This window comes from Abrus precatorius, unplaced genomic scaffold (assembly GCF_003935025.1).
Source record: "Abrus precatorius isolate BTA unplaced genomic scaffold, Abrus_2018 Scaffold11, whole genome shotgun sequence".
NCBI lineage: Eukaryota > Viridiplantae > Streptophyta > Magnoliopsida > Fabales > Fabaceae > Abrus > Abrus precatorius.
The window spans coordinates 16,373,029-16,400,031 of NW_020874303.1; the positions used below are offsets into that span (position 1 = coordinate 16,373,029).

The 27,003-nt window shown below is 30.8% G+C and overlaps 4 protein-coding genes across 5 annotated transcripts; 3 read left to right on the forward strand and 1 right to left on the reverse strand.

The window, feature by feature from the left end:
• The first annotated feature begins 3,335 nt into the window (after positions 1-3,335).
• On the forward strand, positions 3,336-7,797 carry LOC113854614 (WD repeat-containing protein 44-like). 2 transcript variants are annotated; one of them, XM_027485729.1, is made up of 9 exons: positions 3,336-4,074; positions 4,108-4,468; positions 4,550-4,676; positions 4,795-4,885; positions 5,066-5,223; positions 5,329-5,380; positions 5,499-5,578; positions 5,664-5,757; positions 6,876-7,797. In XM_027485729.1, exons 1-9 carry the CDS (start codon positions 3,681-3,683, stop codon positions 7,412-7,414), a joined length of 1,896 nt encoding a protein of 631 aa, XP_027341530.1. In that variant the 5' UTR covers positions 3,336-3,680; the 3' UTR covers positions 7,415-7,797. The 2 variants fall into 2 exon arrangements, with proteins under 2 accessions (XP_027341530.1, XP_027341529.1); XM_027485728.1 differs by having other exon boundaries at positions 3,336-4,676.
• Positions 7,798-9,770: 1,973 nt separating this feature from the next.
• LOC113854682 (uridylate kinase) lies at positions 9,771-13,020 on the forward strand. The gene is made up of 7 exons (XM_027485832.1): positions 9,771-10,102; positions 10,197-10,338; positions 11,121-11,174; positions 11,487-11,578; positions 11,784-12,010; positions 12,217-12,393; positions 12,545-13,020. The coding sequence occupies exons 1-7, from the start codon at positions 9,915-9,917 to the stop codon at positions 12,652-12,654; spliced, it is 990 nt and encodes a 329-aa protein (XP_027341633.1). The 5' UTR covers positions 9,771-9,914; the 3' UTR covers positions 12,655-13,020.
• A 301-nt stretch (positions 13,021-13,321) lies between these two features.
• Positions 13,322-15,957, reverse strand: LOC113854683 (protein MKS1). The gene has a single exon (XM_027485833.1). It carries the CDS (start codon positions 15,708-15,710, stop codon positions 15,096-15,098), a length of 615 nt encoding a protein of 204 aa, XP_027341634.1. The 5' UTR covers positions 15,711-15,957; the 3' UTR covers positions 13,322-15,095.
• Positions 15,958-20,740: 4,783 nt separating this feature from the next.
• Positions 20,741-22,497, forward strand: LOC113855242. Its single transcript, XM_027486795.1, has 3 exons — positions 20,741-21,004; positions 21,119-21,311; positions 21,536-22,497. Exons 1-3 carry the CDS (start codon positions 20,870-20,872, stop codon positions 21,994-21,996), a joined length of 789 nt encoding a protein of 262 aa, XP_027342596.1. The 5' UTR covers positions 20,741-20,869; the 3' UTR covers positions 21,997-22,497.
• The last annotated feature ends 4,506 nt before the right edge of the window (positions 22,498-27,003 follow it).

Here is a 27,003-nt window from a genome sequence, read left to right on the forward strand (position 1 = left end):
TTGATAGTGTTAAAAAAAATATAAATCTAATTAATCTTATGTAAAATTAAATACGTACGAAATTAATCGCATGAAAATTGGTACAAGTCTGAGGAGTTAAAACAAAAATATATATAACCGATTCGAAGTAAATTAAGAATTTCAATTTAACAGCACGTACGAATTTGTACTTTCGTCTATCACCGATCATTTGACTTTGTTGTGACGCGATATCATTGGTCTATATATATCTTTGGGTCACACATAATTTGAGTTTAATTTAAGTGTGATATCATATATTTAATTAATAAAAATACATGATAAATATTAAGTAAAATAATTAATATATGATTTTTAAAAATTTTCAAATTTAAAACTAACAGAGCCTAAATTATTAATATTAAGTTGTGATCGTAAAGTTGTAGAAAATGTATGTGTAATATTAGTTTTTGTTTTAAAAATAATATATTGAATAAAATAGAGGATGAATTAACTCATACCCATTTACGTTATATTAATGATTATATCATTTAATAAAATTTTATTAGATAAATTTATCTTAAAATTAACCGTTAAATAAAAAAATTTATTACGTAAATTATATTTAAAATACTTGAGTTAAAAAAATTAGAAAAAAACATTAAATGAAAAAAAAGTGTCATAAAATAGTGATATGAAGAATCCATCGTACAAATGATCTTGGGTTTGGAATTTACACAATTTTTAAAACATTTTTAAAAAGATTAAACTGATAAAACCAATAAACGGCCTTTATTTTACATAGCCAGTTCTGAGTTCTTCATTGATTATGTGGTGATCAACTGGTCAGTTCAACTTATCGGTCTGAACAATTAAAAATAATTTTAAAATGAAATATATATATATATATATATATATTTATTTATTTATTTATTTATTTGAACATGTTTATAAATTCCTAAAAATGTATCGCCAAGAATGACATCAAAATTTCAATAATTGTTTGTAGTAATTTAATCTTTTACTTATAAAAAAATGCTCTAGCATTTATAAATTAATATTAAGATTAATTTGATGGTATTAACGATCTTCAACACTAAGGTTATATAAGTATTAATTACATATTATTAATGAATTAAATTGATAAAATATTTATTGAAGTATTAATTATATATGATTAATGAATTAAAATTAAGAAAGTATTCACTATCAATCTCAGGTATTTAGTATTACTCTTATTTAAATATTTTTTTTCTAAAATACCGTTCCTTTCAATGAAATTAATTATTTATATAAAATTTAAAATTTATTTAAATAAAAAAAAAACAATACATACAGTAAATTGGCAATATCACTCTCTTAAATTGCTAGTTCTTTTGATTAAAAATTAAATCAATTTGTTTTTCTTATGAAACCAAATCAATGTTATTTTTTTTTATGATTAAGGAATCAAATGAATTTATAAATTATGTATAGAATCAAATAATTAGACTTATGTTTTCATACAAAAGAATAAGAAGAAAATAGATGTATGTTATCTTTTACACATTGTTTTTGTACCTTTTAAGTTTAAAATCCACGAGCATTGAGTTTGTGATAGAAAAAAATGTTGATGTATCTATCATGTATTGATCGGAATGAAGAAAAAAAAGGGGAAGAACTATTACGAGCGTAAATAAAAAAAAATTATAGAGAAAAATATGTCTTATTTAATTTGCGTGATAAATATTTATTCAAGTAAATAGAAGAAATAAAAAAAAAACTTTGACTTTATAAATTTTTATAATATCTGGGTTAAAATCAAATCCTTATTAAAGAAATATAATCTTATCATATTTTATTATAGGAAATAAAATAAATCCTAACAAGGACAGAGAGCTAAAAAAAAATAAAATTGATAACAAAGATTTACTCTTTGAAGTTTGAACAACAGAGGTAGATTTAGTTTTTGCTTGCAGTGTGGAATTGAGTGGAAGTCACAGTAAACTGGGAGAGGGTACCACCACTCATGGAAGCAGGTAACGAAGGAACGCTCTCCAATTTGGCACAGATAATTGACGTGAAATGAATGAATGAATGAATGAATGAATAAAGGATTAGAAGAGGGAGCGTGACAGTGAGAAGGTTTTGGAAGCTTCGATGGATGCTAAACGCTAATAATGATGTAGACTATGATCTATCTTATCATCTTTCTTCCCACAAACACATGTCATGCTTCTCTCTCTCTCTCTCTTCTTCCGTACACCACCCCGGTCCCCGCCACCCTCTTCTCTTCCACCGCTTCAAATGGATGATCACTCTCTCCTTTCAATTGAATCATGTCAGTTTCTTCAACCCACCAAAAAGGACAACCCCCTTTAAAAAAATTTCTTTTTTCTTTTCTTTTCTGAAACTGCCTTTTTCAGAAGGGATTGACTTTCCAAGAACTGATAGCTGTTGGTGATAGAAAGTGGCAAGCTTTCCTTGTCATTTATGTATCAACCTAACGACAAGGTATGGTATAAGCATATTAGGCATAACATAACCCTTCTCTTCTCAACACCCCCTTTTCTTTCTCTTTCTTTCTCCATTTACATAACAATAGCAAAAAAACACAACATACCCAAATATGCATAGGAGAGAGACACTATCAGAGCTACAACCTAACCTAATGCTAAAGCTAGAGATAGAGCTTGAGCTATAGCAGCCTCAATACAAGAATATACCACACTACACAACCCAAGAAATTGAAGTGCAAACTGCAATGCAGAGGAATAGCGGGTATGTGTGTAGCTGCAACCAACAAAGTGGGTACCTATAATAGGCCTAGACTTGTGAGTTATCACTTTCATCTTCTTTAGTTGTGTCTACTAGTTCTGTAACAGCTTCTTAAAACAACAACGTTAATTGTAAGTAACCAATTACTACCAATCAATGCAACTTTTAATTTGTAGCTTTTATAGTCACAGAGAACAGCAGAAACTAGCTTAAAGTTGAGAGCTTTTGCTAGTTCCTGCCCATTACGTACGTTTAAAAGTTGTTCTCTGGAAATGGAAATGGTTTTTAAAAATTCTTGCTTTTTCAGTGTCTGACTTTAATGCTGCACTAATGTCACAGATCATGGGCGAGGATTACGAAGCATGATAAGTTAAGAGAAGAGAGAGGCAGAGCAGTAGCACCGCTCGTGTGCTTTGCCAATCTTCAAATCCCAAAATCCTGATCTCGAGGCATTTTTGGTTGTTCACGACAGAAGCTGGTTTGAAGAGCTTTTGATTTGGGTTTTGGTGTGGATAAGGCCATGATGATAATGGACGGTTGGTGATCATGTTGAGTATTGGCTTTGTTTGACTTGACAATAACATATAATATTGGTATAGTCTCCACTTTGAACTCAAAGCTTGGACTTTGTTTCTGCTTTGTATTTGATGATTATTCTATAATCTATGGTGTATTGGGGTTTGTGGAATTGTTGATTAGTATTCTTTCTGTGTTGGGAGGTTTTGAACATCCAAGTTAACTGTTGTCACTGGTGATTAATTGGTTCCTTGTACTTAGTCCCTGACTGTAACTTGTGAGATCTAATATTCTACTGGGTTTTGCATAATTGGTGAGAGAAACTCGGTCCCTCGAATTGGGAAGTTCCAATTTATAAAAGTAGTGTATTGATAGTTGGGAAAAGAGTAAGAACTTAGAGGTAAGATTTTCATGTGGAAGGTGGTTTGTTTCATACCTAAGTGGGAGATATGCTGAGCTCTGGGGATGGAGATATTGATATATTCTTTGATTCAGTGGATAGTTTGCCAACTCAAGATTCCGTTTTAGCCATTGGTTCTGAAAGGTGTGATTATGATTATGATGAAATTTGGGTGAAAGAGCCTATTAGTGTGAAGGAAAGGAGGGAACGTTTTCTGCATGGTATGGGTTTAGCTGATGCTTCTTCCAAGGTTTGTTCACAAGAGCGAAAAATAAGCTTCGATGACTCATCCATCAACTTAGGATTGGATAGGATCACGGAATGCAGTGGAGCAATCTCAAATGCTTGCAGTTTTTCTGCTGATCAAGTATCTGAGAAGTTGGTTCTCTCTGGATGCAAAACAGCTTCTGAAGCAAAAGTCTTGTTGGATGAACAAAAAGGGTGTCCTCAAGATGAATCACATGAAAGTTTTCAAGGGAAAGTGCATGAGCTCTCTTCTACAGCCCAGGAGCACAGACACACAGAAGCTGAGGCCCAAGAAGAGTTTCAGGATTTAATGAGTAAAAAGAGAAGGAAAAACTGGTGGAAGCGCTTTACTAACCTCAAGAAAGGTGGTGATGGAAAAGTCAGATCAAAATTGGATACAGGGACGAATAAAACTCGTAGAATAAAGGTAAGGCAGAATAAAAAGAGGTGGCTGGAGTTCAGTGGGCTACACATTGGACAAGAGGTTAGAGCTCATAAAGGCTTAATCTGGACCATGAAATTTAGTCCCAATGGTCAGTATTTAGCAAGTGGAGGTGAAGATGGTGTTGTGCGCATATGGCGTGTTGTATCATTAGATACATCCAATATTTGTTTCACCACAGAAGACAGTACCACTTGTAGCAAAGTGAAACATGAAAACTCTTCTCGTTGGAAAAAACACTCAAGCCAACCCATCATTTTCCTTCCAAATAGTATTTTTCAAATTGAGGAATCACCACTGCAAGAATTCTTTGGCCATTCCAGTGATGTCTTGGATCTGGCTTGGTCTAATTCAGATGTGAGTTTAATTTGCAGAAGCTTGTTATCTCCCCCTTCCCAAAATCATGCAATATGCTTTGTCGGTTCTGCTTGCAATTTTAATTTTCCTTGTAGCTGATTAAAAATACCTGTTGCAGATTCTCCTTTCATCTTCTATGGATAAGACTGTTCGCTTGTGGCAAATTGGTTGTGATCAATGTCTAAAAGTTTTCCATCACAATGATTATGGTATGTATGAGAGAACCACGCCTTTTGACCTGTATTTTCCACAGCCATAATTTAATCAGTCAATAAAATTTAAGCCACACGCTTTGTTCATATTCATAATCATATCATAATTTGAAGCTTAGCTATGGATTTATCCCATAAATATAATTTTAATTGTGCCTGTATTTTTAATGGAAGCAGTGACATGCATTCAATTCAATCCTGTCGATGAAAACTACTTCATTAGTGGGTCCATTGATGGTAAGGTTCGAATATGGGGGATACAAGAAGAGCGAGTTATTGACTGGGCAGATATACGAGATGTCATAAGTGCTATAAGTTACCAGCAAGATGGGCAAGTATGTCATGAATTCTTGATTGAATCTTTTCATGATTTAGTGGGTCTTTACAGTGGAAACTAGTGTCTATGAGATTGATGAATCTTGGACTACTTACATGTGCAGGGATTTGTAGTTGGTTCTGTTACAGGCACTTGTCGGTTTTATGTTGCTTCAGGTATGAACCTTTGAGTTACTAAATACCAATTATTGTAGTCTTGAACCTCTCTTCCAAAAGATAAAATAGATGGACATAAATAGAAAGGACTATCTAAATTGGATTTCTAATGATTTAGGAAAATATTTCCAGCTTGAGGCGCAGATAAATGTCCATGAAAAGAAGAAAGCATTGGGCAACAAGATTACTGGCATTCAGGTTTCAATCTATTAATCCTTAACTACTAAATCGCTATACTTTGTACTTCATCTATTAACATTATAACGCTCTTGTTCCTTCGCAGTTCTCGCAAAAAAACTCTCAGAGAATTATGATCACCTCAGAAGATTCCAAAATTCATATATTTGATGGCATTGAGCTTGTTCAGAAATACAGAGGTACAGCATCTAGTGTTGAACCATTAGAGGGAGAATGATAGGATAGCTTGGAAAGTTCAAAAGCACCTTATCAAAATTGGGTTTGCATTTTCTTATGAACTTTATCTTTTGTTAGGATGCTGATCATCCTTAAACTTCTGAATTGTTATCTTAATTGAAATCATATGATTATCAGGAATAAAAGATTTTATATGAGCATATTTTTTGTTGTTTGTTACCTTGGAATGATAACAGGCTTTGTCATACTTTTCTAAATAATTAAACAACTTCTGATAACTACCTAGGTGTAAAATTTTTTGTGAAGTGCATAATGATTCTTTGCTAGATCCCAAGGTTTCATTGATTTATTTTTTTATTTTAAAGGTCGGCCTCTGTAATTCTGTTAATGTCTGTTTCATTTTATTTTTTATACCTGACACTTCAAATAGCTTTAAACATCATTGGTCAATTAGTTAATATATTAATTTTTTAAAAATAAAATCCACAAACTGAGCCTCCTTCTGTCACTTGGTATGATTTTAGCGTTTTTTTTTATTACATAAAGTTCAGACTCAAGTTTTATTCAGTTATTTTTTACTTTTATTAAGCTTTCCTAGGACTTCTGAAAGATTTTTAGTTCCTCAACTTTGATGTGCTTGTAGATTAAGCTTTGTTTCCCATTTCTATCTTAGGGATTGAGTTAGGGTACTAGATTGTTACATATAAGAGTGGAACTACTTCAGATAATCACAGTGCCAGTTGTATTATGTGCGTTGTAATATGCAGCAACAGGTCTCATGATATTCAAATTTTTTAGGCTATTCCCAACTGCACCTATTCCACAACCTCCTCTTCCATCAGAATAATGTACTTAATCCCTTTTACATATGCATGTTCTCCAATTTTCTGACTGTAATATAGTTTTGTTTTACCAGCAAGCTTCAGAGTTATGTTTAGTCATTGTGGGTGGATTGTATGTTTTCCTTGTCAGATCTATGACTTTACTCTCACTAATTTGTGACATCTATACCAGTGGCATTTTCATCAATTTAAGATAGTATTTGTTTAACACTATACATATGCTTATCCTCAGTTTGCATAAAAAATACTAAGTTTGTTAGTCTTACTACTTGTAACAGGTCTTCCTAAGTCAGGAAGTCAAATGTCTGGTTCATTTACACCAAACGAAAAACATATAATTTCAGTTGGAGAGGACTCCCATGTGTATATTTGGAACTTCAATGAGTTGGAAAATGCTTCTTCTAAACAGAGAAAATCCAAACGAGCCTGTGAGTACTTTTCATCCAAGGGTGTTACTGTTGCAATACCTTGGTCAGGCATGAAAGCAGATCAAAGGGGCTCTAGCAGTAACTTTTCCCACCGGTCTTCAGACATGCAAACGCAACTAGATGTTAGAGATTCAGAACGTTTTTCTCTCAGTAATTGGTTCTCCATTGATGCTACATGTCGAGGTTCTATGACATGGCCTGAGGAGAAACTACCAAGCTGGGATTTACCTTTAGCAGAAGATGATGAGTATGATCACCAACAGTTATATCACCAAGATACTTGCCATGACAGAAGTGTTTTAGAAACATGGGGACTACCAATTGTGGCAGCTGGTTGTGATGGAACTATCAAGACATTCCACAACTTTGGATTGCCCATTAGGCTTTAGGACAATGCCATGGTCATGTTGGTGCTGAATAACCTTGTAACCTTCTCTTATTTAAGGGTCATTCATTTTAGCCTACATGCTATCCATTTATGAGAGCTTTTGCCGGTTATTTTAAGGCTTTGCTTGTTAAAGGTGGAAATTTACAAGGGTGTTTTGAGGCCTTAGAATTCAAAATAACTGGCTAAAAATTTTGGGAAGCCAGATTTTGAAGCTTGTGATATCCTCTTGCCATTTCCTTTTATAGGATCATTGCTAAATCCATGTTGGATGTCAAGCCTCCTGACATGTTCCAAGAATTTGCACTTTTACACTTTTGCTATGCCTCAAATTTAATGTGGTTCTGGTGGTGGCGTCAGGGTCACAGGCCACACATGAATCCTAATTACCCCCCTCAAATATTGTCATCAGTTAAAGGTGTAAATGAAATTTTGTGCATGTAAGTGCTTCTATTAATTTATGATGTTCCCTTTACCGGTAATGGCTTGCCGCTAGCTTAATTGCAGCCACCAGCTAAATAATTATTATAGGATGAAAAATGATTAACTGATCTGGAATATTATTAGGTGGTTTAGGACCGCATGATCTTTACCACTCATATGAAGTTAGATGTCAAAATTTTATGATTCACACGTTACAAAAAATTGTATCATTTAGCTTATTAGCGGCGATTAGCAATAATTGTTAATAAAATATGTAGAAAATAACATTTAACGTCAAAAAATACAAGATTTAGTGGCAGTTTACTGTCATAAAAATTACGTGATTTAACGGTTATTTTTTGCAACTGTCGCAAAAAGTACGAGATTTAGTAGCAATTTTTTGTAACTGTCACAAAAAATACAGAATTTAGCGATAGTTTTGTGTAACCGCTACAAAAAGTATGGGATTTAGTAATGATTTTGCATAATCGCCGCAAAAAAATGCGAGATTTAGCGTCAGTTTGCAATAACAAAATATAAGAAACACCATTCCACTCTCACTCATTCTCCATCACCCATTCAAAGCTACTCATTCACCTCCATCTTAGCCTCATTGAGTTCCACCACCACCTTTCTCTTTGCCATCAATACTACCGCCACTATTGTCAAAGTATCTTCTCCAACTATGACAACTTGGTAATCTTCTATTGTCCTTTTTATTTTTTTTAAAAATGACTCTTCTTCAACGAATTTATACTATAAATTATATAACATATATGTTGTGATGTTAAAAAATAAATGAAATATGAACCCAAAAAATAAAAAAAAAAAATAAGTAAATGATAAAAATTAGAGAAAAGGGTGGAACCAAACTTTAAAACAGAGCACTATTACTTGCCATTAAATTTTAAATTTTAGTCACAATTTTAAACTATTACTAAAAAAATAGTTGCAAATTTAAAGATTTAGCAGTAATTCAAAACTGCTACAAATTTAACTTTGTGTCGCCAATTTTAAATCGGTTTCGTAACTGTTAAAATAAAATTTAAAGGCAATTAAAATTATTGTTAATCTTAAAATTTAACAGTTAAAATCTTGAATCCTTAAAAAATATTTTATAAGATACAATATTATAGAATAGAAAATAAGGTGTCAACTAGCTTTAGTATTTCATATTTTTTAATATGCAAATGAATATACATTTTCTCGAGATAAATAGTTACTTCTAATTTTTATTTTTTTAAATAAAATTCAAGTCCTGTGGAAAAGAAATTTTGTTCTAGAGGATCACATTCCATTTTTGAATTATTTTTCTTTTATTTCAAAAAATGCTTACTATTATCAAAATCCATTAAGCATATTCTTTTTATTAGATTTTTGTGAGAGGTAATTCGTTTCACCTCGGCTTGTTCCATTTTTTTAAAAAAAATTTAGCTTTGTTTTCATTTATTTGCTGGCATTCTATTCATAATCAGATTTGTAGATATTCTTTTTACGCATCCATTTCGTTTTTTTAATTTTATTTATGTTAGGGAGGCCATAATAATGGTAGGGTAATTTTTACACAATGCTACTAACAGTGAAATTCACTGGTGCGCTTTTCAACTTTTCTTTTTAATCAATTAGAGAGCTAATTGAAATAGATTGAGCAACAAATGTAATAATTTCTTTTAATGGAGATATGAAACGTAGTTTTGTGTTTTTTTTATTTCGATTACACTAGGTAAACCCTTTAGTCAATACTGGGATACGACGGTTTAGTCAACTTATTTATTAATGATTTAAATTCAAATATTTTATAAACATAATCAACAGTTACTATCAAATGTAGCTGTTATTGTCTTAGTTTTGGACAGTCTCATTTAGGAAATTTCTTTTTCTTTTTCATTAGTCCACTGAGATATTTCAATATAATACGGATTTATTGTGCGCTAGGCATTTCACTGTTTTTTATGTCCCAAAAAGGAAAAATAAAATAAAAATTATCTTTAGCGGCAACTCCAACACAAATTAACGAAGCACAGAACAACCTCAGCAACCTCAGAGAAAGTGTTGAACGACAACATAGAGCGAAAACGCTAATGGCAATCTCAACCCCTCTCTTCTCTTTCTCTTCTTCTTCTATCCATTCATCTTCACCTCTGTATCTTCCAAAGCTCCTCTCGCCTTCTTTGACTTTGACACGTGGCAATTCAACCTCATTTTCTAATCTTGTTATTCGCTCTTCTTATTCCGAAACGGGTTCTTCCCCTGAGCCCATCAATTTCAGGTTCTCCTCTAACTCTTATTCCTCTTTTTTGGGTCACCAAGAAGCTGTTTGTAGAAATGTTTCTGTGGGGAACTTAGATGAAATTTGTTGGCAGGAATCCTGAAATTCGGTCCATGTCTCGGTTGGGTCTTTCGATGAATGAATCAAGCAAACCATCGTACAAGTGGCAAAGGGTTTTGCTCAAAGTCAGCGGAGAAGCACTTGCAGGAGACCACTCTCAGAATATTGACCCAAAGGTCTTATCTTTACACTCTTTTGTATTGAAAGCATGATAATGTACTTTGCCACTCTGTTTGTCTATTGAATTTTTCTTATTTAGTACATGAGTCAAATTAGTAATTTATTATTAATGTTAACTTCGGCTCTTTATATAATAAATATGTTTATTATATAAAGACTGAGATTAACAAAACTTATACTAATTAATTTTTAATGTATTTTTTTAGCTTGTGCCAAAGCGTAAACAATTAAAAATCAACAAATAATAATTTAATTATAGTATTTAATGTTATCAATATATTGGATGATTTGATTTCCAATAAGGCTTATTCGTTATGAATAAGTTCTTATTGTGTATTTTTTGCACGTGTTAGAAAAACCGAATTTTAAATAAAAAATTTCTTTTTTATTATTTGAATAACTTGCTTGAAGTCAACAAACAATTATAATAAATATAATTTTGAATAAAATTGTCTAGTGAATAAGACTAGTTCAAATATATACTTTTTCTCGAGTTTCAAACTCTTGTTCTGTGTATTACAATTTGGAAGTTATATTTATATTTAAATTAATTTTATAATTGTTAATTAGAAGTTTAGATAGATATACAGGCATAATAGACCTTTAGTATGGCTTAATTACTTAAAAGGGACATTTTAGGGAAATGAGAAATATGTTAATTAGAGAAGGGTGGCAACAGACACTTCTTGAAACATTACCTTAAAAAATGAAACATTTTGCTGTATCACGTTGTTCTCAGCATTGTTTCTGATTTTTTTTATTTTTTATTTGGGTACAGATAACCATGGCCATTGCAAGGGAGGTGGCATCTGTGACTCGCCTTGGCATTGAGGTGAATACACTGGATGCTTTTTATAATAATACTTTTCTGTTTCTTTTGCTGTAGTTTTCTGTTGCATCTTCACATCATGTGAGATCATTTGGCTAATTGAATGTGCAAAACTTATTGTTTCACATTATTGTTATTGATGTGTTTCACAAAAATAATCTTTAGCAGTAGGGCTGGATCGATCTAATTTGTATTTGGCAGTAGTACTGGGTGAGTTTATGATATCACTTCAAGTTGGAGCATTTGACTTGAAGTTATTCAGAGCTCTTTACTGGTTCTGAGACTTGGTTTTTAACAATTAGGTTGATGTTTCAGGTTGCACTTGTTGTTGGTGGGGGTAACATTTTCCGTGGATCTTCCTGGGCTGGAAGTAGTGGACTAGACCGCTCATCTGCTGATTATATTGGGTAATGACACTAATCTCTCTTATGCACCTTCCTCTGATCTTCTTTCAATTAATTTTATCTAGCATATTAAGTCACTGCTCTTATGTGCTAGTGGTTCACTTTCGTTTCCAATTAATTATTATCCACTATACTGAGTTGCTAAAAATGCATAGTATGAGAGAAATAATATCCAGTTTTTCAATAATTTTGTTTATTTATCCTCTAGGATGTTGGCCACTGTTATGAATGCTATATTTCTTCAAGCAACAATGGAGAGTATTGGAATTCCTACTCGGGTGCAGACCGCATTTCGCATGTCTGAGGTTGCAGAACCATATATCCGTAGACGGGCTGTGAGGCATCTAGAAAAAGGAAGAGTTGTCATATTTGCTGCCGGAACTGGAAATCCATTCTTTACCACAGACACTGCAGCAGCACTCCGATGTGCTGAAAGTAAGTTACTCTTTTATTTCTGTGATCTAAAACAAGCATTTCTATCTGTTTATATTTGATGGTTTAGAGTATATTGTTTTCACTCTTCTTGACAAAGGATGTAGATTTTCAGAATCAATTTCTACATGTGCTAAATCTTTTTACACTTAAGGGTACAAGGTGAATTTTACCAATGTCTCCTTAACGTTATTCCTTCATTTATTCAGTTAATGCAGAGGTTGTACTCAAAGCAACAAATGTCGATGGAGTTTATGATGATGATCCAAAGCTTAATCCACAAGCACGTCTTCTTGAAAACGTAACCTATCAGGAGGTAACTTCAAAAGATCTGTCAGTGATGGACATGACTGCCATAACTTTATGCCAGGAAAATAATATCCCAGGTAAGCCATGCAGACAAACATTTATATGGACTATTCTTTTTATATTGTTCTATTGGTATTAGTTCATATTTATATTAGAGTAACTGTGTCCATAGCCGTATCAAAGGTGAAGTGGTTACCTTGATGTTCCTGTCCTTCCCTTCTGGTGCAGTTGTTGTCTTTAATCTAAACAAACCAGGTAACATTGAGAAAGCCATTAAAGGCGAAAGAGTTGGCACTCTGATTGGGGGAACATGGAATTCTACTATATCAAGAACGTGAAAATATTTGCAGTCGAATTACCAATCAATTCTTTGTTGGGTTTTTCCTTCACAATCTTCCAGTTGAGGATGCCAAAAATGTGAGGTGCATTACTTTGCAATTGGTGTTTTTTGATGGACTTTTAAGGGTTCTGTTGAGTCATGAATCTGTAAAATATAACAAGGTAAATTACTGTTCGATATTTCCCTCCCAAGGTTTGGCCTAATTTTACTTTGCCATCTTGTGGTTTAAACAAATGACATTTTGACTTCTGAACTTTGCTCTGTTAGCACACGATTGCTGTCTTCTTTTTTAATCCATATTTTGTATAATATTCATGAAGTACCTTATATCTTTCGTCCAAAAAAAAAGGGTACACTTTGGCTGCCACCGACAATCCTACTTTCTGAAATGTACTTCACAGGAATGGGAATTCGGGTGATGTTTATCACCCCGTTTCCATTTTCAGCTAGTACACTGAACTATTAGGCTATAAATATAATTCTCCCAAGCTGAAAGGCTCTGTTTAGAAAATAAAATTGAAGAAAGAGAAGTGAAGGAACGAAATTCAGCATATGCATGTTTGACATTTTCATTCCTCTAAGGTGATGTCATGATGACATACCTTGAGCACATGAAAACATAGCATCTTTTTTTTTTCATTTTTTTTTTTTTCATTTTTCTTGGATCAGGGAATCATGTTAGAGTTATTTTCGCAACGGTATAGGATCGTGTTCAAGTAATCAAGTTAACTGGACACTTTCCTATACCGTACTTCGTAGTTTTAGGAGTAGCTTAGAACTGCCCGCCTCAATAGCCCACACTTAAACAACGGCCGTGAAGGCTTGTGCTCGTCATTTTCACCTTCAACATATTACCCATCACATTATTTATTTGTTCTCTTATCCTTTTACACATTTCACAAGCTTTCTATGGGATGTTTGACTGTAGTTGAGACCTACGTAAAAATCAAAAGGTTGAAATTCTTCTGAATAACCGACCATGTAAAATTTTCCTTTTTCAGCGTTGGTGTATTAATATGTAGCAGTACAGTAATACCGTTCGTGGGTGTCTTAATAATTCATTGTACTCATACCCAACAAAATATCTGGTTACAGAAATGAATTGGGACCAAGGACATTACTAGCACCGTTGGGATTTAGAATTTCTTTTGTTGATGATAATAATAATGACAAGAGTCATGATTCTGTGGATGGTTTTCCTAACCACTAGCGTGACTCGAGTGATAGTCTTACATTGTGCTAACGTGATTACCCAATCTACAAGACCAAATGAAATGTATTTATGCACACAATGAACTATCTATTTTACAGCGCAAAATATATTATTAAAAAATTCAGAATTCATCCCCTTTTTAACATCCCAGTGCAGGGGGTGAGGCCACGTTTGACGAGTACACAATATATCCTCATGTGTGTTTAACTTTTTTAAAATTCGAGTGCACACACACACATCAGAAAAAATAGATTTATTCTTCATTTTATGTTTCCACTTACAAAAATACTAATTTGTTTTAAAATTTATTTATTGTCTTTAAAGATATGTAAAAACAAAGTCAAAACATGATTTTGTTATTTATCATGTATAACTATTAAAAAAATAACAAAGTGAAAATAAATGACAGTTTTTGTAATTACTTATAGAAAAAGAAATGAAAATAGGTTTTTATGATATAAGATTTCATTGTATCTACAGTTCAATTTATTTAATAAAAGATTTTGAATTTAAACTTTAGCATGTATAATTTTTTTTAATTAGTTGGAACTACGAATTGCCAAAAAAAAAATAATCATAAGTCTTTTAAATTTAATGATGAAAAATAAAAAAGAAACATATTTCCAATCATGCTTAATCTTAAGAATACTTATCTAATTAAAGATATCCCAAAACCTATTTTTGTTTTGGGCTTTCTTATAACCGTTGAATACGAAGTGAATGGCAAATATTTTACGGTTAGTCCTGTACTTATTTCATCAATTTCTTATATAAAAATGTACAATATAGTATTTAGAAAATAATAATCTTTCTAACATCAATTCATTCTGGTCCCCAAAAAGGGAAAAATATCCTCCATTATTGAAAAATTTGAAACACACCATTTTAGGAACTGAATTTAAATTAATAAAATATAAAGTGTAAAGAGAAAAAAAGAACCCAATCCGCATTCACCAGAACATATTGTGAAGGAAACTCAAGAGTTTGTAATAAAGAAAATCAGCAAATAAATATAATTTTGAACAGTGGAGAACAGGGGAGCAAAGCTTGAAGAGTCCCCATTGTTTTTTTCGCAATACAACAATAACAGTATACACACTTACAAAACTTATGGCACAAAAGTCAGTGAACGTTGAATCTTCCACCACCGCCCTTACCCTTCCCAAATCAATCATCAAATAAAAAAACCCTAAAACTTTTCAGCCAAAAAAAATGAAAATGAAAAATTAGTCGAAGAGATTGAAGAGGTCCGGCGACGGCAACGGAGAAACTACGGCGGCGGAAAGCAACCCCGACGGACTCGCCACGAAGCTGTTCGATGACCAAAACGGGCTCAGTTCATGCCACAGCGAAGTATTTTGCGGCTCCGAAAAAAAACCCGGCGATATTGGCGGCAACGTCGCCGGTGATAATATTCCCGGGAACTGACCTACCTCCACTCCTTCTAACATCCACGTCGTGTCATCCTCTCCTCCGTGAACTCTCTCCCTCTCCGACGGACTCGTCCTCTCGATTGACGCGAGTCTCGCCGCCGGCGAGACGTCGCCGGGTCGAAGAGCAGCTTCATCGCCGGCGGAAGGCCCGGTGAGGCGCTGGACCACGTTCATGAAATCGCTGACGGTGACGTGAAGAACTTTGGGAGAAACGGAGTAGATAATCACCGGCTTCCGGTTCTCCGGCGCCGGTAGGTGTGCGGCGGGGGGAAGCGGCGGCTTGCGAATCCTGTGGGATTCTTTGCTGACTCGTAGTGGCGGCGGGCGCGCCCCTTGAAGTTGGAGCTCTTTCTTCGACGACGGCGATGAGGATCCGCCGGCTCCGGAGGAAAATTCCGGCGGGTTCATGGTGAACGTGGTGAAGCTTGTGCGAGAGGAAAAGAAAATGCGTATTAATTTGAATAGAAAGAGGTTAGTTTTGGACCCTAAAATACAATTATATAATAAATTAATAAATAGTTGTTGAATTTTTCTTTGGACTAAAATGTTTTATTTGTTTATTTTAGCGATATTAGATGGGCATTTATTGACCCAGGGATAACAGTCAAACCACATGTTCTTCTTTTCTTGACAATAGACATCCTCATTCATTTCCTCCCATTATATAATATATACAATTTTATAACTTTTATTGGAATACACTCATTTTTGTTATTAATTAATGATAAATTGTTACATAATTATAACTTATTGATATTTATAATTATTATTTTAAAAATTATATTTAAGATGGTTTTTAATTTTTTATATTGAAAAATTTAGATGAGTGGCTTATTAGTGTTAGGGTATGCTCAAGACTTAAAAAGTATTTAAAAGAGTACTTGTATATAACTCTATAGTTCTCACTTTAACGATGAAATACTTGGCCTATGAACTTTAATTAAAGAAAAATGTAAACCAACCCTAGACTAATGATATATAACTAATAATAATAATAATAAAATCTCATTGAAAAGTTAATTATTTATTATATATTTATAATTTTAATGTAATAAATATGTATTTTTTTTAAAACAAATTATTTATAAATTTTTAAACTTAATCCTAAAAATTAAAGTTAAGAAAACTCTTAATTAAATGTTATTATAAATAAAATACACTAGTAATGCAAAAAATAAAACTTGATTATTATTTTAAAATAATATTAAATGTTTCTCAAGTGATTTAAATTATTTAATAAACATTGATATAAAAATATTTTATTTGTTGGTTCTTTTTATTATTATTATTATTGATGTTGTTGATAAACATAACAATATTTATTATAAAAATATTTTTTAACAATTACATTTTTTAAATGTATCTTAAAATACATATAATAAAAACATGTGTATAATCAAATTTTATTAAAAATTAAAATATTTTAGAATTTAATGACTTGATAATACTGTATATCTTTGTCGTCCTTTTCATAAGAATATTTTAACTAAATTACATGATTAAAAAAATTTAAAAAAATAATAATACATTAATTTATGAAAAATTAATTATAAATTAAGTTTATCATTAATTAAGTTATATCCTATCATTAAATTAATTATTAAGATATTAAAAAGGTTTAAGATATAAAAATAAAAAAATATTCTTAAACTTAAATTCTTATATTAAATATCAATAAAAATCTTTAAAATGTTTTTATAAAAAGAATGAGAATAATTTTAGTAAAAATATATATTATTGATTAATTTTATTAAAATTTATTAAATTGTATTATTTTAAAACATTTAAAGTCAAATTTGAAAAATAATATTAATGTTTTTCTATTATTATTATTATTTGAAAAGGTACTCCGTCTTGTACTCAGTACTCCAAAGCATGCAGTCAATGCTGGTTGCCCAATAAAGGAAGCATTTATTGATAAATACACGAGCAGTGTGACAGTGTTTTGAACATTTTCTAACAACATATTTTACAAATCATCCTGAAAACATTGCTTGCTTTATTAATCAAATTAATTCAACAATACAATTAAGAAAGCTGTCTCATTATGACATTCCAATTTTTTTTAACAATGAAAATTATAGCTTGACACAATCATTTTGGGTATTAGGCAGGTGGAGAAAAGAAAAAAGATATATAAAATAAAATAAAATAAAATAAAATGCCATTGATAATATGATAAAATAAATAAAATATGTGCTAAAATAAGAAATTTATTGTGCAACCAAAGCAACAAGAGGCAGAACTTAAAAATATTTTAGATGTTTTTCTATACAAAATAAATAACTATTTCGTTAAAATCAATAAGTTATAACTACACACTTTTGAATTTATGTTATAAGTTTATATTTAAAAATAATCAATATTAAATTGCTGAATGGAAAATGGGTGAGTGGAATTTTCGATTAAAGAAGTAGCTTCACACTTATCAATGGAAAACATTGTGATTCTAAAAATAAAAAATATAATTTGAGTGTTATATATATATTGTTAATATTCATTTTGAGATTTTTGTAAGTATTAAAAATAATTTTTTATTGATTTTTTATAAGAAATAACTATTTGTATTTTTTCCTAAGAAAAAAAAAACTAATTTCATATGCTTTGATAATTTTGTATACAAATAATTAGGCTTCAATACAAGGCATTAAAAGCTAAATTTAATTTAGCAACTGTGGGAGAGCAGCAAGAACGTGTATTGAGGATAGAGAAAAAAAAACACACTTAAATGATTTATTTTTTTTTTACTTATAAAATTTTTAATAATTAAATAAATATTTATTATTTTTATATATTTTATTTAATACTTGATCAAATAGAAGGATAGTTATTAGTATAATGTATAAGCAGTACCGATCATAATTCAATTAATTTATTTTGTAACTATCTAATTCATCTATACATAAATACAATCAACCCATCTCACTATAAAAAAAAAAAGAATAGAAAGTTGAATTAAATCACTATTTATCATTAGATAAATAATGAATAATTCAAGATATGTTTTATAATTCATTAAATTAACGAGTCAAAGTTTATTAGTTAGGCATAGGTATTTAAGGGATGAATTCTAAACTCTTATATTGTGTTTTATTTTCAAAATGTAAGGTGAAAGGCTAAAAGTATATATTTGGTGTTGAGTGAGTGTTGGGCTCAAATTCTGGAGGAATTGTGATATTGTGACTATTAATAGTGAATCATTTGGATATCCCAAAAAGTGATGAAAATTTAATATGAAAAACAGAGGGTGCATGGACAATGAAGTAATTTAAATGGTTTTGATGTAAGGTATCCTAATGGTGGTTGGTGTCATTTATGGAGACGTTGATTTGCCACGTGAATATTGGGCTCTTCTCTTGCAAGAGCTATCATTATTGTGATTTCTCATCATTCACGTTCAGAGACTACGCTCTCCATCATTCATTGTGCCCAAAATTCCCATTTCACAATTTGGATGGTGGATGGAGCACTTTCTAATCTAAGAGATCAACAAAAGGCCAAGCTACTTATGATGAGTGCATTGTTGCAGTTGAAAAGAGGAATTTCCCTACACAAGTGATACTAGACTAGAAATATGTCAACAGGTGAAATACAAGACAAAGTGAGCTGGATCAACGGATAATTTAAAAACAAAAAAATGAAGCCCAAGGAAATACAAGACAAAGTGGCCTCGATCAACGAATTATTTAAAAAGATGCAGCCCAATGAATTGATAGAATTCAAGCAAAGAACAGGCCCACGATATGTTTGGGCCGAACTTGATAGAAGATTAGAAGATATTGGGCAGCGCATTCGTGTCAAGGGGTGAGAATTTATAAATTTAATTCTATAAAATTTATTTTACTTAAAATTAAGTTTAAAATGATGTAACCAAACTTTTGTAACAAAACTCAGTATTTAACCAGAGCAATTTTTTAAAATCTTTTTTTAAATATCTAAAGATAATTGGACGGTGATTTAAGACTAGCTGGATGAGTGTTTAAATTTGTATTAATATTATTCTAAATTTTGATCAATTATGCCTATAAACCTAGTAATTAGTATAGCTTTTCTTTTATTCCCAAAAGCATAGCTATTTGGTTTTGAAGAAGAAGAAGAAGTGTCACAGTGGTAAGAAAAGCTTGATTCATTTCGGCCATTTTTCAAATATGAATCGTTATATGCTTAATTTTTACCATTGCTTGAAGGAGTTTGAAGGAAAGATTATGAATTTGATCTAATGGAAGATATCGGAATATTGCATATTTGTACTCTGCTGGCAATCTTTTAAATTTAAATTTAATGGATTATTAAGTAATTAAGAATTATCTTAGATATAATTTAAAAATAATTATAAAATAGAGGGAATTTTTTTAAAGTCTAAAGATAAGTTTTGGATACCTATTCACTATTGAACTGTCTTGTACTATTTTTGGAACTATGTTGAAGGCCGACAAAATGATTATATTTTAGCGATGTCATTATGACCTAAATCATTAAAATATGTTATTAATATATTATTTTTAATCCATCCTAAATTATAAAATAAAATTTATTAAAAATTAAAAATTATAAAATTTACTCTTTCTTACTTAAATTTAATATTTTTTAATATTTTTATTTTATTACAATAAAAATAATTCCTTTCATTAAAGAGTTAAAAATACACAAATTTTAATTTATTGATTTAATTTTTTTATCATATATAATTTATATGTGAAGTGGTGAAACATGTGGTTATTTATTTATTTATTTTATTTGTCTGACCTATTATATAGTTAATACTCTGCACATGCGCTACTTGTGAGCACAGGAAAGTATCATCTAGTATGTTTAATACTTTAACTTTTATTTATTTATTTTTAATATTATCATTCTTGACATAAAAGATATTTAAGTGTACATATGACAAAAAAATTTAAATAAGTAATTTTATTTTTGTAGATATTTTTAGTAACCAGTTAAAAAATAATTTTTGGTCAAATAAACTCATTTAATTAATCAAATGGATTTAAATGGCATGTAATAATGATAGGTTCTCTTGAAACAAAATTTTAAGTTCAACTTTGAAATTCAAAGTCTTACTAATGCAAAAAAAGAAAAAGTTGAAGTGATTTTAATTGATTCCCTCGATTAAATTATCCAATTCCACTCGAATTAATCGATATTAAAATGACTTTCAGATGACGGATCTGTGATTGAAAAATGTATAATTGTATATGCATTAGCAGCTGAGTTAACCTTCATGTGTCACTTATTGGAAACCTTGGGAGTAAGTTCTAGAATATGTTGAAAACACTCAGTTGTGTCATTTTCATGGTTATTAAACCAACGAAGATAAGGATATTCCGACACTATACCTTAGCACTATTTTTAACCGCTAACAATTTTTTTTTCTTTTTCAAAATTATTTGCTCCTTTTGTTTTATTTATTATATTTTTACCTTATCAATGCAGGGCCTCATCTATGATCTGTCACCACACAGGTGCTGTTTCCACCGCCATACCTCTATATATAATAAACACCAACTTCTCAAGAAATTCAATTACACTCTGTTCTTCTCTTTGACCAGAGAGGATAATCACAAATGGGAAGTTTAGAAGAAGACGAGTTGGTACGAATGGTACAAGATTTTATTGAATCTGAATCAACATCCCCTATAAGTTCCACTTCCTCAAATTGCCATGCTTTAAACCATCAAACCCAGTATTTTATTTTACAGGTGCTTTTTAATGAATTCAATGATTTGTTCAATTTTGTTTTGGTTTATTTAAGGTTGTCTCTTGCATAGGTTTTATGTATGTGTTGTGTTTTACTATGTTGTAATTGGTTTCAGGACATTCTAAGGAGTGAGGGTGATACAGCAGAAGAGGGTAAGGTATTGAAGTGTGTGTTTAAACATATGAGAGGTAGACAAAGTGCTCAGAAAACAAGTCTTAGTAGATGGCTTGTTATGAGGATGAAAATGGATGGTCTTAATGCTTCAATATGCCACACATCTTGGTCCACCTCTTTGGGATGTCCTGCTGGTGGGTCTTTCTCTACCTATTATCAACCTTCAATTACAATTTTTGTCAACTCATTCTGATATTCAATCATATACCCAATTAGCCATTTTGGCTCCGTTTTTTTTTTTTTCATTTGAGAGCATCTAGTCCAAGTTCATAACATTTGCTTAATCTTTGGCTGGTTAATTAGTACTAGGAAGATACCCAAATTATATTTAACCTTTTGGTTTTTGTTATATTAACAGGTGAATACGAGTTTATCGAAGTGATAACAGAAAGTGAGAGTTATGCTAATCCTGTGAGGCTAATAGTAGATATAGACTTTAGGTCACAATTTGAACTTGCAAGGCCTACACAACATTACAAGGAATTGACAGACTCACTCCCGGTTATCTTTGTTGGGACTGAGAACAAACTGTGCAAGATAATTTCCCTGCTATGTTCTGCTGCCAAACAGTCCCTTAAAGAGAAGGGTCTTCACGTACCCCCTTGGAGAACCACCACATACATGCAATCCAAATGGCTCTCTGTGTGTCGTAAAGAGCATGAGCATTATGTGGGAGCAAAAGGTGATGTCATTGGTGTGGAGCATGATGATCTTATTGGCAACTGGGTACCACCATTATTGAAGCCAAAGAAAAGGGATTTGGGTGGTGGATCTGGTTTGTCTAGTCAATTATCTAATATGAGTGTAAATTGTTGCTAGGGGAATCTTTGTTCATTCTGAGAACTACCCAATTTTGGTCTAATTTTTGGAGTTCTTTCTGCTGAACTTAGGGATGACTCGGATGAAGTATTTTTGAATTGTCACTTGTGCTAGTGCAATAAAATAAGCAGTGCTTATCGAACCTGTATTTTTAGGTATGAGTATTTTGTGAGCAAAGAGTGCCTGCAATCCACTGCCGGATCCTGTTGTTGAATAAATGAATATTCTTGTCCATCATTTTCATGTTTCATTTCTTCTTTTCTGCTTTAAAGGTGCTGAAAATCCTGAAAGGAATATGGAAAAGAATAATCATATTTCATGTTATGTGAATCATGTACCCTACTAACTTGGTTGTTTCATATTTCTGATTCAACACTACCCTATGATTTTCCGAGGCAATCTATTATAATTTCCTCCTCCAACTTAGAATGTTGAAAGACCCAAGTGTGTATACTTTTTTTTTTAATGTTGAACGCTTAAATGATCCAAATGGATAACATTGGAAAAGAAAGATTCCATGATTCCTTCTTTCTGCCTGATTTTTCCACCCTGGAATCAATGTTGTTATTCTTTTTTTCTCACTTAAAAGTATATTTTCAATTCCTCTATGGAGATATCAGTGTTATAGTAAATTAGACTGCAAGGACAGGGCTGTATATAATAAATAATCAAATTGAAAAAAAAAAAAAGTTTTTATGTAGAGACTAAAAATATTATATTGATGTCTTTTTAGTTTGTCTCCATATGGGGCGGTTAATTATAGTTTTGTATATGTCTCTGTGTCCTGAATAAACCATGGTAATTACAACCTTAAAATAGTTCTTAAATCATTAAGAATGCATATATGATTACTAATCAAGTCATTGTGATTAAATATTTTATTATTGAATATATGAACAAGGTATATATATATATCTTGTGGAATAAAAACTTCAATATCAACTGCGGGTAATAATTGTTTTTCATCTTGGATTTTAGTATCTGAAAATCACGTTAGCCTTTAATTAGTTTGAGTAAAGTCAGATGGGTTTACGAATAAGGTTTTTTAATTATTTATTAACAAGATTGATCCTAAAAGTAAATTTTAAAAAATCAAGTTTCTTAAACAATGATTAATATCAAATCTTGTAAGCAAGAAATATTACTCAATCTCTTACATGAAAAACAATAAAAAAAAAATATAAGTTCATAAAAATATAATTTCATACAACCATGATTCCTCAACTAGGGAAGGGAAAAACGCCTACTGTTACTAGGTAGGTAGCTGCTTAAATAAAATGCTTGATGATAAAAAACGAGAATAAGGATTAAATGTTAAAAATAGATAGAATAAACAACTGTGTGTATAGCAACATATTTAAATTTGTACGTTCAAGATCAAATGTGATGGAATCTTATAATACTTTTTAAAATAACAAACAAAGATAATAATGAAGAAAAATATATATAAATGGGAAATAATTAACCACTTTATGTATATATATATTATTAAAACAAGACTAATGAATCTTAGAGCACTATCTTCTAATAATTAAAAAATATATTAAATGAGTTATTGTAATATTTAAAGTCTCAATAGAATTTTGTCTAACAATTTTAAGAGATAAAACACATTAACACTTACATTGTTATTATATCAACATTAAATATACCTGACATAAACCCACGTGAAAAAAAATGGAAGTATTAAAATACTTCTCCTTAGTATGGCTCCTTTGTCTTAAAATCTATGGGCTTATACTTCTGGTGGTAATCAGAGATATATTAATAAGATTCTTAATGAATTTAAATTCATTTTTAAAATAAATCTCTCTAGAAGGATAACTATGTATTAAAATAGGATTTATGGCATTACCACTTACCAACAGTAAAAAATAACATTGGTATACGGTAGAAATACTTGATCTTATAACATATCCGATGCTTCAACCTTAAGATAGATTTTATACAACTCATTAGTCAAAAAAATTCTATAATATACCTAAATTAATCTAATCATGTAGATGGACATTCTAGCATGTTCTATGAATAAAAAAAAAGAATTAAGATTAATTTAAGGCACACATTCTACGATGAAAAGCCCTAAATTATTTTCTCCAATTTTAGTCAAAATCAAGGTCAACGAAGCTAGGATTTATATGATACGAATCTATAATTTATTTCAAACGTAAACACAAATAACAAACATAAATGTGTCAATCTAATCTTTGATATCAAACGATAATTTTTCTAATAATAAACCTAAATAAGAACTCATCAAAGATGTATACAAAATCATGAAATGCTCTATGTTAACCGATGGAATGAATTCAGTTAGAACGCAAAAACTAATCCTTCTTTGCTTTTGTTTGGGAATTATGCATAAAGTTCCTAATGGAGGAGCACAATATTACTTGTTAGATTTCCTAATCAATGTTATTTAATAATACAATAATATTTTAATAATTAAATGATATTAACTTACAAATAGTTGAAGAAAAATTTAACTTAAAAAATGTTGAAGGGAGTTCTACATTTGCTAACAAAATAATTTCGATGCAAATAGTTAATGTTTAATCATTGCTCATATGTACGCAGGGTGGGCTGGGGGGTTTAAGTTATCATTCTCTTACAGATATTTTGCCGTCAAAAATGATGAACCACAAGAATATTATTGTTGGGTATTAAGAAATTCTATATATCTCCACTATTGGCCATGAATTTAGTTATTATCTTAGTTTGACTTCATTTAATAATATGTGATTGTAAAAATATTAAGGAAAAACACACTGAATACATGTAGATAACGAGGCCAAATATTTTTTATTAGTGTCTTAAAAAAACACCTCAATGATACTTTTATCGTAAATGCTTAACTTTAGTAAGAAATTTTAATTATTGTTCGATCATTAAAGAATTAAAAATTATATATAGAGCATTAAGTTACTTTAAAATGAGTTATGTGAAGCGCATAAGAAAGGGTTTATAAATTCCTTATCCAAACAAAGAAAAAGAAAGGGTAAATTTTAGTTAATTTAGATGGCAACGTAGTTTAAATCAAATCAATATTAAATTTAATCAATCTTGTGTTCATCATAAACAAGCTAATTTTAGTGAGTCTTATTCTTCCTATAAACATAAGAAGCTAGAGAAAGTGCCATTACAGCAATCCTAATAATTGGTAGCAGCCATTATGAATACATATAAAGACAGCCAATTTGTGACAGTGGGTCTCCTTTGGTACGTTGTCTAGCTAGTAGTTGTTGCTTTCTGTTCTAAGGAATTACGTGTGTTAATGTGAGAAAACAACCACCAAATTGATCAATCTAAGAAATAAAACTTGGAATCTAGCCATATGTTAATTCACTCTGTGTTTATTGCACTGAGGCCGCAAAATTTGGCGCCTCTCACTGCATGTGGTGTGCTGGCAAAGCTAGCCAAGGCTCAGTACCTGGCCTAGTCTTTTTTCTCTGTTAATTTTCTTTGTATATTTCACTGTATTTTTAAGATTTTATCACCCACACAAGTGTATATAAATACACAGAGAGGGACAACTATGATTAGCATGTCTACCATGATTGATGAACATTTAAAACCGTATATACACAGTCCCAATAAACAAAATGCTATCCGAAAATTTGACGTGACGGAAGGATATAGACATGGATTAATAAGTTAAGGATGAGAGAGGCAACGTTGTCAAAGGGACCAAGACACGAATATTAATTGGAACATTGAATCAGGTGTACCAAGAATACGTTTCCAAATGAAACCGGTGGCAATGGGAAAAAAATGTGGCAACAAAACCATGGGAAACTTATTGATATGTACGACAAATTAACGTGTCTCTTTCTCTCCCCTTTTGATCCAATTATCCTAACTTGCTTACCACTTTGTGCTTCTTTCCCTTTCATCGTTTCATTTCTTTACACGTATTGAAGTGCTAAATTTGTATTAGTATATATCGCAACAAGAGGGAATGAATAACCTCATTCATCGTCATCCACCTCACCCTTTTCTTTGTTTGTCCATTGGCCCACGTCAATTATTGAGTTAAATATACTTCTTTTGATTCACATTTTCTTTTTCTATATTACCCTTTTCAATCATTAAATAACAACTAATTACCATTGCTTTTGTTATATGATGACTAACCTCTTTCACTTTTGTTATTATAAATTGTAATCACTACTAGATAAGTACATTTATACAAATTATTATTTTTTAGATTTTCTTTGACGGGTGTTTTAAAGATTTTAAATTAAAAATATTTAATATATTTTTGTTAAATGATTCTAATTAAATGAATTAGTTAAAAATAAATATTAACTATCTTTTCAACATAATATACATTTTTAACTAATACTCCATAGATATTTATTAGTATTTTCTAGTAAAAAAAAAAATAAAAGTATTTAATGATTTGAAATTTATGATGCTATAAATTAATTATCCAAAAGACTCTAGTTATTGAGTGAGCCGTTTAGACTAGAAGCACGACTATTTAGACTAACGATAAGGATCAAACTTTAAATTGTTTGATCATAAGGACTTCGTGCTTTATCGTCATGGATTAATGTTTCTAATGAAAGATGTTAAGTGAAAACATATAAATATTTTATATTTAATCTCTAACACTTGTCTCCACGAAACTCATTTACAGAAAGCACATATACATGCTAGTGTTTCTTTATCCCTAACCACACCAGAAAAGAATTTAAAAATCACAAAACTTTAAGACTTCTATGAAGAATCATATGACTTGCTTATCGAATTACATTATGTACTAGTGTACTACTCTGAAGAAGATTCTCCATGCGTGTTTTGAAAAAAAAGTATTATTAATTAATAAAATACAAGTATATATAGTCTGCCTATATTATTATTATTATTATTATTGACATAAATTTTAATAAAACTCATCAAATATGATAAATGAAAAACATTTTTAATCTTTAAAAAAACTATTTGACATTTTCAAATTTTAGAAGGTAAAATTTATGTCAGTTATATGTTTAAGGAAATTAA